This window comes from Miscanthus floridulus, chromosome 1 (genome assembly GCF_019320115.1).
Source record: "Miscanthus floridulus cultivar M001 chromosome 1, ASM1932011v1, whole genome shotgun sequence".
Classification (NCBI taxonomy): Eukaryota; Viridiplantae; Streptophyta; class Magnoliopsida; order Poales; family Poaceae; genus Miscanthus; species Miscanthus floridulus.
Window position 1 is genome coordinate 144422251 of NC_089580.1, and position 11584 is coordinate 144433834.

The 11584-nt window shown below is 42.1% G+C and overlaps 1 protein-coding gene and 2 non-coding genes across 3 annotated transcripts; 2 read left to right on the forward strand and 1 right to left on the reverse strand.

Moving 5' to 3' along the window:
* Window positions 1–5742: 5742 nt before the first annotated feature.
* Window positions 5743–5851, forward strand: LOC136511518 (small nucleolar RNA R71). The gene has a single exon (XR_010772745.1). It is a non-coding gene; the product is annotated as a small nucleolar RNA R71 (small nucleolar RNA).
* A 657-nt stretch (window positions 5852–6508) lies between these two features.
* LOC136464683 (uncharacterized) lies at window positions 6509–7132 on the reverse strand. The gene is made up of 2 exons (XM_066463649.1): window positions 6778–7132; window positions 6509–6678 (listed from the first exon to the last, which is right to left on the reverse strand). The coding sequence occupies exons 1-2, from the start codon at window positions 7130–7132 to the stop codon at window positions 6509–6511; spliced, it is 525 nt and encodes a 174-aa protein (XP_066319746.1).
* Window positions 6660–6766, forward strand: LOC136511421 (small nucleolar RNA R71). The gene has a single exon (XR_010772699.1). It is a non-coding gene; the product is annotated as a small nucleolar RNA R71 (small nucleolar RNA).
* Window positions 7133–11584: the final 4452 nt, after the last annotated feature.

Below are 11584 nucleotides of genomic sequence, written 5' to 3' on the forward strand. Positions count from 1 at the left end.
CACGTTGCGTCGATTGAGCCCGCTTGGGCTTGGCCGAGGCCGGCCACAGCGAGCCGCTGGCCCCGCGCCCTGCTGCCCTGCCTCATGCTGCCGCCATTGGTGCTGCCACGGTCGTGCTGCGCTGTCGTCGCCTTGTCGTCGCATCTGCACCTCCCCTATGGCTCGGCACCGCTGTCCGCCCTGTCGGTGCCCCACCACTGCTGCACGCATGCTTGGCGTATCCACGGCATCGGCACATGGTCGTACCCGTTGTTGTCTCGGACATAAAGGTGCGACAGCCGCTCATGCTCTATCAGTTGTGGACACGCGCATGCCTTGTCCATAGCGCCTACACGTGTGCATCCTGATCGTGCCGCTCGTGTCCCACCATTAAGCCACCTAACCCCCGACCCCACCCAGCCTTGAAGCGAGCACGACCAAGCTCCAATTTGAAGTTTTTCCCTACCGCTGTGCCGATAAGGCCGAGCTCGGCCATTGCCTTGGGCAGTCCTCCATCTATCCACCCTGACGCAATCCAAGTGCACCGCTAGCTTTGCTTCCACCTCTACGTCGCCCTGCGCTCCTTAGCCGTACCTCTACCAGTACCTCGGCGCCACTGTCGCAGTCATGTCTGCCACGATAAGCCATCGTACCGCTTGGTCACACGTTGTCAGCCTCACTCGAGCAGTCCCCAACCATACCATCACCTCGACCAGGTCCACGGTGAGCCCCTACTGCTCGCACACTAGCTAGTTAAGTCAGTAACTATCCTAGTTCACCGGAACCGTTGTGCTGCCGTCATGGACGGCCACGCACTGCTGTAGCCTTCCCTAGTGAACCCCACCACCCTCACCGCCGTTTAGCGTAGTCATCTAGGTCGGAGATGGCGATCAACCCGTTCGATAGGCTCACGTAGGTCCCAGGTGGCTAGCGTAGTTACCCGATGCTACCGCTCGCCACACCGCTATGCACAGAGTTGTCAAGGGTGTGCATAGGTGAATTAGGAAAAACTCAGGGGGTTAAAAGAATTCGTTAGAGAGACATAGGAATAGTGTTATGGGTTTAGGTGTAATTCAGGATAAGCTCGAGGTCTCTTTTAAAAAAGTGCCATCACGCGTGGGCTTCCCCCATTGCGAGCCTTCTCACGCGTGGGCCGCGTCGGCGTGGGCCGCGCGTAGGTGGGCCGCGCTGTTGAATCCACTTTTTCTTTTTCTTAGGAATTAGTAATAGTTTTTCCATTTCAATTTCTGAGCTAGATTTGTATAATTGATATAAATTCGTGTAGGTGTCCAAAAATTACGAAACAAATTTTGTTAGGTTTCTAAAATTGTGATCTATCTGATAGTATAGATGGATCATGCATATCTGTGTTGATACTAAGGGCTATTAAATCATTTGAAAGTGCTTAATATTATTAGGGTAATTATTGTAGGAATTTTTGTGGTAAATTGGTGATAGCTTTGATCCTGAAATTTTATAGTAGCTTCATTGTATTATTATGTGCTTACTATAATTTTTATAGCCCTAATATAGCTTGTTTATTAGGGTAGCTACATATCCATTAAACCTTTAATATGAATAAGAGCATAACAGTGATTTAGGAAATTAAGCACTTGTTAGGGTCAGCTTGACACTTGATTTGATTTAGCTGATAGTTAGCTTAGTATCTTAGTCATTAGAGCTAGCTTAGTAGCTTAACATGTGTATTCTTATTTTAAGAGTTGTTGTTGCCTAAATACTGAATTGTTGCATCATCATTATCACTTGCATATAGAGAACGAGTCAGCGGAGATCATGACCACCGGCGATCATGAGTTTAAGGACATCGTTGAGGAGTACGAGGAGAAGATTCTCATGCAGGAGGAGGTCCTGGAGCCACCACTGACTGATGCAGTTGACACCGCGCCTACCTAAGGCAAGCCCCTATATATAACCCTTATTTTTTATAATTACTAAATGTATATATGTGATGTGCATTTACATTACAGGAATTTTATGGAAACCACATGCATAGATATAGCTGTCCTATGAGTCTTACTAGTATAGGTTTGAGTAGCTGCTATGCTTAGGTTTTCGGTAGCGTGTGTAACCTGTCGTTACTCATAATAGGTGATTATTATAATTACTCTCACGATAAAAATGATGAATGGAAAATGGAGACCGGGTAGGGATATGGTATGAGTATTGGTGGGTGTAATGAGTTGTGTTCTACGGCCACGGGGCTTAGCTTGGTTACACTATTTTCTCTATCTACGTCGATTGAGGACCGTCCGTTGCTGTGGATAGTAGTTAGGTCATAGACTTATTATCCTGAGCACATACTTGTTTATGGGAGTGGGAAGGCTCATTATGCTCTTGTCGTGGGTTCAGCTCTTTCTAGATCAACTGATTGGAGGCAGGAAAAGGTGGAGGTCTAAGCACCATATTGAGACCGGGTCTCAAGTATGGGGGCTTGGAGTCCAAGTTTGGACGAGGACCTGGATCCCGTGATAAGAGTGGAATGGGTTGGTCTTATTTGTGCCTAGGGTACCAACATGGCGTGTGTTTTGGGTACCTAGCTGGGATACATTGGTTTGCGAATCGCCATTTCCGTGAGACGATATGACTTGGCTATGGCCTAGCACCATAGTAAGAACTAGAATATGAAAGATGGTAAATTGGTTCTGATTGCTCAACCTTTGCTTAAAAGTAGAACATGTGCTTACCTAGAATGGTTAGCTAATGAAGTAATCATGACTGCTAATTAAACTTGATCTTAAGGACGTACTTCTAGTAATGCTTTTCATAAACAAAAAGAAAACAACAAACCCATATTGCCTACCATACCCCTTAGAGATGGGAAACTATTTCCACTAGTCGGTAAGTCTTGCAAGTACATTGTGTACTCATGGTTTATTTTACCCTATTATAGGTGCAGCTTGAGGAGTAGCTCTTGTATGGAGGATTCTTCTGGTGGGCATAGACGGATCCTTGTATCGTTTCCACTAGATGTTTATTTTCATTCTATTGTTTAATTATCGCACTCTGAACCCTGGTATTGTAATAAATAATTTCCAAGAACTCTTGTTGTATCAAATGGACTAAGTATTATAAGCTCATACTTATTATTGGATTCTAGAGGTAAAACATGGATTGATTCGAGTTCTCCCGTGGAGTGTGCTCAACGGAACTGTACGATGTAGCTAACTTTTTGGGTGCTTAGTGTCTAGTGGAAGACGAGTGTTGGTGTTTATTAACGTGTCACTTGTTTGAAGTACTTAGCCACCTATTATAAACCTATATCTCCTAACTTTACTAGGTTGTCATCCTTAGTGATGATGCCAGAGATATTTGTTAGATTACATAGTATTACTAGAATAACACTAAGCAGTTCTTATTAATGCAAGTGACTAGAGAGAATATATATAAATCTATGAATGCAAAGTATCCGCAAGCGCACAGATAATATACAATTGTAGAATTTTACCCGAGAGTATTCCAAGTATCATTATTTATATTTTTACCATTGGGAAGGTCGAGCATGGACATGTATTGATAACTTTTACTATTGAAGAAGAAATAAACCATAGCCAATATTCTACTCACAATAGGGGTAAGTCATAAGATAAGAGATGTATAAATGATAAGTAATGAGAATAATAAACCACTCAGAGCACTCCTTTCTAAAGCATTAGCAAGGTCAGGAAGAATATTAGAGGAATAATTCCTAAGTCATTCTTAATTATAAGTCCAAGCATACATTTGATTAGTGCAATTACACCTAGTAATCATAGCTAAGATCATCATCATATCTATACCTAAGGGATATTACTAAGGAAGATTGAGGGCAGAGCTCGTTCTACCTTCATAATCGGACCCTACTTGCACCTATATTCAGGGAGTGGACTACAAAGGACTCAACGGGAGTGTCACATCCGCGATCTACCACATGACCCAGAATATAGGGTGTATCCACAAGTAAACAACGTATAAGCACCATGCTTACACAATGTCGACCACCCACCCCATGTACATCAGAGTGAGCGCTATACAAACTTATGCATAAACACAATGATAAACAAGCTATACTAAATATATAATCAAAGTAGACGTTGAATATCATAATGAAGAACATGAATAAGATGAACACTGAGATTGTCATAACAATTGTAACTAGCATATAAAAACAATGGAGAAACAAGAGAGAGGGGTACAAAGTTTATACTGAACCACGCTCTTGACAAGATAGGGAATCCAAGCGAAGTCCTGCTTGCCTCTCTCTAGATCTATCCTAACTAGCTATGCTACGGAGGAGAAGGAGCTCTAAGGAGATTAGGGTTTCTATCTTCTCAAATGACTTGATGACTAGGGTACACTCATCGTTGGTACACCTAGATCATCCTTCTTAGCAAGGAATGGTCAAGCAAGGAGGTGGTACTCTAATCTGAGTGTGTTGATCATATTGACTGTCTCTTCATGTGGTTGCCTGGCTTTGTTCTTCCTTCTTCTCTTGTTCTTCTTCTTCTTGGTCACTGTTGTCTCTTCAGGTAGGTATGCCTTTTGTGGATGACTAGGAGATTGCAAGATGCGATTCTTGAAAGAAAACTTCTCATTTCTATCCTTGATTGTGAAGCAGATCTTGGCACTGCCCGCGTAGATGATGGCCTTTGTGGTGCTTAGGAAAGATTGGCCCAAGATGATGGGTGCCCTTTCATCTCCACCTGTTTCCAAAACCATAAAGTCTAAGGGAACATATTATTGTTCCACTCGAATAATGTCGTCTTCAAGAACTCCCTTGGGGTAGCAGAGTGACTGATCTGCATGCTACAAATGCATATTTGTGTATAACAAATTATCTCCATTAATTCGATCATAAATTACCTTAGGCAGATGTTGATACTTGCTCCGAAGTCATAGATAGCTTCTTGGAAAATGTGAGGTCCAATAGTGATGGGGATGACAGGTCTCCCTAGATCGCTTTTTTCTGGCAAGGTATAATCTATCCACCTTCCCATCAATGGCTCTGTGTAGTAGTAAGCTGCATTGTGAATATCGACAAGATTTATAGTTTCTAGATCTTCCAGTTGCCCTAGAATCTTACCTTTATCAAATAGAGGAACAACAGCCGCCATCTAAGCTATTTGTGATTCTATCATTTTATTAAAGCTATGCTGGTTCTTAATGGCAGAAGCAAAGCTATCCATTCTATTATTTATGTTCTCTAGAATTTTATCATTGGAAGCTACCTTTCTAGATAATCCCTCCATAATTTTAGATTGACCAGCAATTAATTCTCTCAAGGGTGGTTGATTGAAATTATTACCTTGATAATTACCTTGGTAGTTTGGCCTTTGTTGTTGGTTCTATCCTTGATTCTATTGAGGATGATAGTAGTTGTTGTTAACAAAGTTCACATCCTCATGGGTCTTAGGACAGCTATTCCCTGCATGCCCAGTGCTTCCACATACTTCACATGTCATACGAGAATCATGAATGTGCAAGACTTCTTGCTTCTCATTGGCTCGATCTTCAAGCTTCTTCATTAGCAGGTCCATCTTGGCAGACAACATGTCTACTTCCTTAAGTTGATGTATACCTCCACCTCTTTTGCGAGTTTGAGCATGTTCTTCATTCCAGCCTTGGTTGGAGGCCATCTTCTCCACAAGAGTGGTCACAGCTGGAAGTGTATGTGATAAGAATGCACCTCCAGCAGCAGCATCCATAGTCTCATGGGTACTGTTGGTCAACCCATGGTAGAACATCTACATGAGTAGCTAATTCTCCATCCCATGATGAGGGCATTCCGCAATATAATCTTGAAAGCGTTCCCATGCCTCAGGGGCAGATGCATCATGTTGCTGCTGAAAACTTGAAATTCTCCCACGTAGAGCATTAGTCTTGCCTATGGGAAAGAACTTTGCTAGAAAGGTAGTGGAGCAGTTAACCCATGTAGTGTTTCTATCTTTATTGGCATGGAACCATTGCTTTGCCTTCCCCAAAAGTAAAAATGGGAAGAGGCAAAGTAGTATGGCATCCTGGGTTACTCCTTTGATGGTGAAGGTGTTGTAGATCTCTAGGAAGTGTTGGAAATATGCACTTGCATCTTCATGTGCCTTTCCACAAAACTGGTTTGATTGCACCATGTTGATGAGAGCCGGCTCGAGCTCAAATCCATTATCTCCGACATTGACTGTCGGTCCAGTACGGATGTTGGCCGTAGTTGGAGTAGAGAACTCATGGAGAGTCCTATTAGCCATGGCTTCAAATTCAAGTGTTAAGCTTCACCTTATATGGTTGCCTTCCAACTTTAACGCTAAGACTTTCTTGAGCTTAGCTCTGGTCTTCCTGATTAATGATTCTCTGCATGCCCAGTGCTTCCACATACTTCACATGTCATGTGAGAATCATGAATGTGCATGACTTCTTGCTTCTCATTGGCTCGATCTTCAAGCTTCTTTATTAGTAGGTCCATCTTGGTAGACATCATGTCTACTTCCTTAAGTTGATGTATACCTCCACCTCTTTTGCGAGTTTGAGCATGTTCTTCATTCTAGCCTTGGTTGGAGGCCATCTTCTCCACAAGAGTGGTCACAGCTAGAAGTGTAAGTGACAAGAATGCACCTCCAGTAGCAGCATCCATAGTCTCATGGGTACTGTTGGTCAACCCGTGGTAGAACGTCTGCATGAGTAGCCAATTCTCTGTCCCATGATGAGGGCATTCTGCAATATAATCTTGAAAGTGTTCCCATGCCTCAGGGACAGATTTATCATATTGCTGCTAAAAACTTGAAATTCTCCCATGCAGAGCATTGGTCTTACCTGTGGGAAAGAACTTTGCTAGAAAGGTAGTGGAGCAGTTATCCCATGTAGTGTTTCTATCTTTATTAGCATGGAACCATTGCTTCACCTTCCCCAAAAGTGAAAACAGGAAGAGGCGAAGTAGTATGGCATCCTGGGTTACTCCTTTGACGATGAAGGTGCTGCAGATCTCTAGGAAGTGTTGGAGATGTTCACTTGCATCTTCATGTGCCTTTTCACAAAACTGGTTTGATTGCACCATGTTGATGAGAGCCGGCTTGAGCTCGAATCCATTTTCTCTGACATTGACTATCGGTCCAGTACGGATGTTGGCCGTAGTTGGAGCAGAGAATTCACCGAGAGTCCTGTTAGCCATGGCTTTAAATTCTGGTGTTAAACTTCGCCTTATATGGTTGCCTTCCGACTTTAACGCTAAGACTTTCTTGAGCTTAGCTCTGGTCTTCCTGATTAATGCTTCTAGATCTTCAACGTAGTTTGTCAAAAGGTCAAAATCGGTCATACATTATCCTGCATAAGATACACAAGTAGACAAACAAGGGTAAGCCTATTTGAGCAGAGGTCAATGGTTATCTCGATCCCATCAATAAGTATAAGTTTATCAATACTTCCTTTGCTAGTTACCTTCCCCGACAACGGCGCTAAAAATACTTCTTGGTGTTTATTAATGTGTCACTTGTTTGAAGTACTTAGCCACCTATTATAAACCTATATCTCCTAACTTTACTAGGTTATCTAATGGAGACGGGGATCCCGATCTTCTGTCAGGTGATGGTAACTATCGTTGTGGCAGAGAATAATACACCAATCCGGCTTCAGATCGAAAGATCGAACCCTGCAATCTTAGCACCACAGCTCCTCTAGTTATCAACCGAGTCACGGACCAAGTTGACCTCACCAAGAAGGCTAATCCCTGCCTGCGCAATGAAGAACACAAGCAAGAACAAGAAAGATCGCAACCAAATTGCAGATGAATGGTTAAACTCACGAAGTTGGGGTCTCACAAACCGATGAACGACGAAATTATTCTTGACAGATTAATCTAAGCAAAATCCAAAACCTAACAACGGTAGTGGAGTATGATTATAAAGGTCTTAGGGTCATCGCCTACCCTAGATGCGTCCCCTAATGGGCCCAAATACGATACACGGTCCAACGGACCAAAAGACGGTGTCGCAGCACCCTGATAGATTCTGGATGCTGACTTGTTTCAATGATTTCCATTGATTCCGAAGAGCTTTTGATGTGAGACCACTTGGGTTGGCTTCCTTATCAAATAGGCTTTCCATCCATATGTGGATCGTTGAAAACGGAGTCCGGATGCATCTTGGGTGATCAGTTTAAGGCAGACTGGTCCTGGAGGCTAAGGCAGACTTGAAATCATGTTGGACTGGGCCTCCGGTTCGTGTTGGACGTCCTTGCTGGTTATCATCACCTCCTCCATGTCCTCTTAGTCCCTCTTGACCCTCTCCAATGTTCCTAAGCAAGATAACATCATTAGGTAGTAGTCTATTCTCAAAAGTATGAAAAGGATCGCTTAATAACGAGCTCACCTCTAAATTGAGTTGATGCATTAGAGCCCGGGTCATTGGACCTTGCATGATGGTTGGAGGATCAGCTGGTACATCCGAAGGAGTGATGTCCTCATCATCCTCCCCCTCTTGAATTGGAGTCGTCCTCAACTCAAGCTCATCTTCTTCTCCCAAATAAGGTTTCAAATCTGCAATGTTAAATGTGGGACTAACCCCGAACTCGGGTGGCAACTCAAGTTTGTATGCATTATCATTTATTTTCTCAATAATCTTATAAGGATTAGCTGCTCTTGGCATTAATTTAGACTTACGCAGCTCAGGAAATCTATCTTTTCTCAAATGTAACCAAACCAAATCACCCGGTTCAAGTTTAATCTCTTTTCTACCTTTACTACCAGCTATTCTATACTTTTCATTCATTCTTTCAATATTTACTTTATTTGTTTCATGCAACTTACGAATAAAATCAGTACGCTCTCTAGCATCACTATGTATTCTCTTAGTGGTAGGTAAAGGCAAAAGATCAATAGGAGCACGGGGGTTAAAACCATACACTACCTGAAAAGGACTTACCTTGGTGGTTGAATGTTCTGCCCTGTTATATGCAAACTCCACATGCGGCAAACACTCTTTCCACATCTTCAAATTGCGCTTCAAAATTGCTCTCAACATGGTAGATAATGTTCTATTCACAACCTCAGTTTGCCCATCAGTTTGGGGATGACATGTTGTAGAAAACAGCAGCTTGGTCCCCAGTTTATTCCACAACGTGCACCAAAAATGAGTCAAGAATTTTGCATCGTGATCTGAAACAATAGTAGAAGGCATACCATGCAAGCGAATGATTTCTTGAAAGAAAAGATCAGCAATATGAACAGCATCGTCGCTCTTATGACAAGGAATAAAATGTGCCATCTTAGAAAAACGATCAACCACCATAAAAATAATATCCCTCTCCCTCTTAGTCCTTGGCAAACCCAACATAAAATCCATAGATATATCAGCCCAAGGAGTAGAAGGAACAGGAAGAGGCATATACAAACCATGTGGATTCAACTGCGACTTAGCTTTTTGACATGTGGCACACCGAGCCACGTATCGCTCTACATCTCGCATCATCCTTGGCCAAAAGAAGTGTATGGACAGCACCTCCTGTGTCTTCTTGGCACCAAAATGTCCCATCAATCCGCCTCCATGTGCCTCATGCAACAACAAAAGACGAACGGAACCAACTAGAATGCATAGGCGGTTAGCTCTAAACAAAAACCCATCGCTGATCATAAACTTATTCCATGTGCGTCCCTCTCTACAATTAAGCAACACATCTTTAAAATCAGGATCAAGCGCATATTGTTTAATGGATTGAAGACCAAAAATCCAGCAATCAAGTTGGGACAACAATGTATATCTTCTAGACAAAGCATCAGCAATCACATTATCCTTCCCTTTCTTGTGTTTGATAATATAAGGAAAAGATTCAATAAATTCAACCCATTTAGCATGCCTACGATTTAGATTATTTTGAGAGCGAAGATACTTAAGCGATTCATGATTAGAATAAATAACAAATTCTTTAGGCCACAAATAATGATGCCACGTCTCTAAAGAACGAACAAGTGCATACAATTCTTTATCATACGTGGAATAATTAAGAACAGGACCATGCAATTTTTCACTAAAGTAAGCAACTGGTTTACCATCTTGCATCAAAACACCACCAATGCTAACTCCACTAGCATCACATTCTAGCTCAAAAGTCTTACCAAAATTTGGAAGTTGCAACAATGGTGTGTGTGTAAGCTTGTCCTTCAAAGTGTCAAAGGACTCCTCTTATGCCTCTCCCCAATGAAACACCACTCCTTTCTTCATCAACTCATGCAATAGGGCAGCAATGGTGCTGAAATCTTTGATGAAGCGGCGGTAGAACCCTATAAGACCAAGAAAATTCCTCACCTGTGTGACGGTTTGGGGAACCGGCCAGCTCTTTATGGCTTCAATTTTCATCTCGCCCACCTCAATTCCCTGTGGAGTTACAACATAGCCAAGAAAAGAAACTTGATCCGTGCAAAAGATGCACTTCTCAAGGTTACCAAATAAACGTGCATCACGTAAAGCATTAAAAACAGCACGTAAGTGATCCATATGTTTATCAAAAGACTTGTTGTAAATCAATATATCATCAAAGTAAACTACCACAAAATGACCAATAAAAGCTCTTAAAACCTCATTCATTAAGCGTATAAAAGTGCTAGGTGCATTTGTCAAACCAAAAGGCATAACTAACCACTCATACAACCCGAATTTGGTTTTAAACGCAGTTTTCCATTCATCTCCAAGTTTCATTCTAATCTGGTGGTAGCCACTTCTCAAGTCAATCTTAGTGAAAATTATAGAACCACACAACTCATCTAGCATGTCGTCTAGCCTAGGAATAGGATGACGATACCGAATAGTAATATTATTGATGGCTCTATAATCAACACACATACGCAAGTTCCATCTTTCTTAGGAACCAAAAGTACAGGAATGGCACAAGGACTAAGGCTTTCACGTACATACCCGTGGTCCAAAAGATCTTGGACTTGTCGCTGAATTTCCTTAGTCTCCTCAGGATTGGTTCGATAGGCAGCTCGGTTGGGCAAAGTCGCTCCCAGAATCAAATCGATTTGATGCTCTATCCCTCTCATAGGTGGCAGCCCCGGGGGTATCTTAGCTGGAAAAATATCCTTATACTCTTGCAAAAGGTTAGTGACAGCAGGAGGTACCGAGCTAACAATATCATCAAGCGAAAACATAGCTCATTTGCATACCAAAGCATAGCAAATATCATCATTAGAAATTTCAGCAAAGTCACATTTTGTTGCAAGCATAACACCACCCTTCAATTTAATCCCCTCAGCCTTAGAAATAGATGTAGACTTATCCTTTTAGGTGGGAAAATAGAATTAGCAACTTGCTGATTTTTAGATTGAACATCATTCAAACTAGCAGCGCGTTCTCTATCAGCTTGTACAATTTGAGCAGGGGTCAAAGGTACCAAAGTAATTTTCTTTTCTTTATGCGTAAAGTGTATTTATTACTTCTACCATGGTGTGTAGCATCATTATCATGTTCCCAAGGATGACCCAATAAGAGTGAACAAGCTTACATAGGTACCACATCACAATCAACAGAATTAGCATAAGAACCAATAGAAAATGAAACTCTGTAAGTTTGTGTTACCTTTGCTTTACCAGAATCATTTAGCCACTGAATATGGTATGGACGAGGGTGTGGCC

Excerpts from the sequence above, each read along its gene's own strand:
- LOC136464683 (XM_066463649.1), bottom strand. The coding sequence starts at position 7,132 with ATGGCTAACAGGACTCTCGGTGAATTCTCTGCTCCAACTACGGCCAAC. Across the intron at positions 6,679-6,777 it reads AGCAAAGTTCTTTCCCACAG|AATGCCCTCATCATGGGACA; the intron begins GTAAGACCAATG and ends ATTATATTGCAG.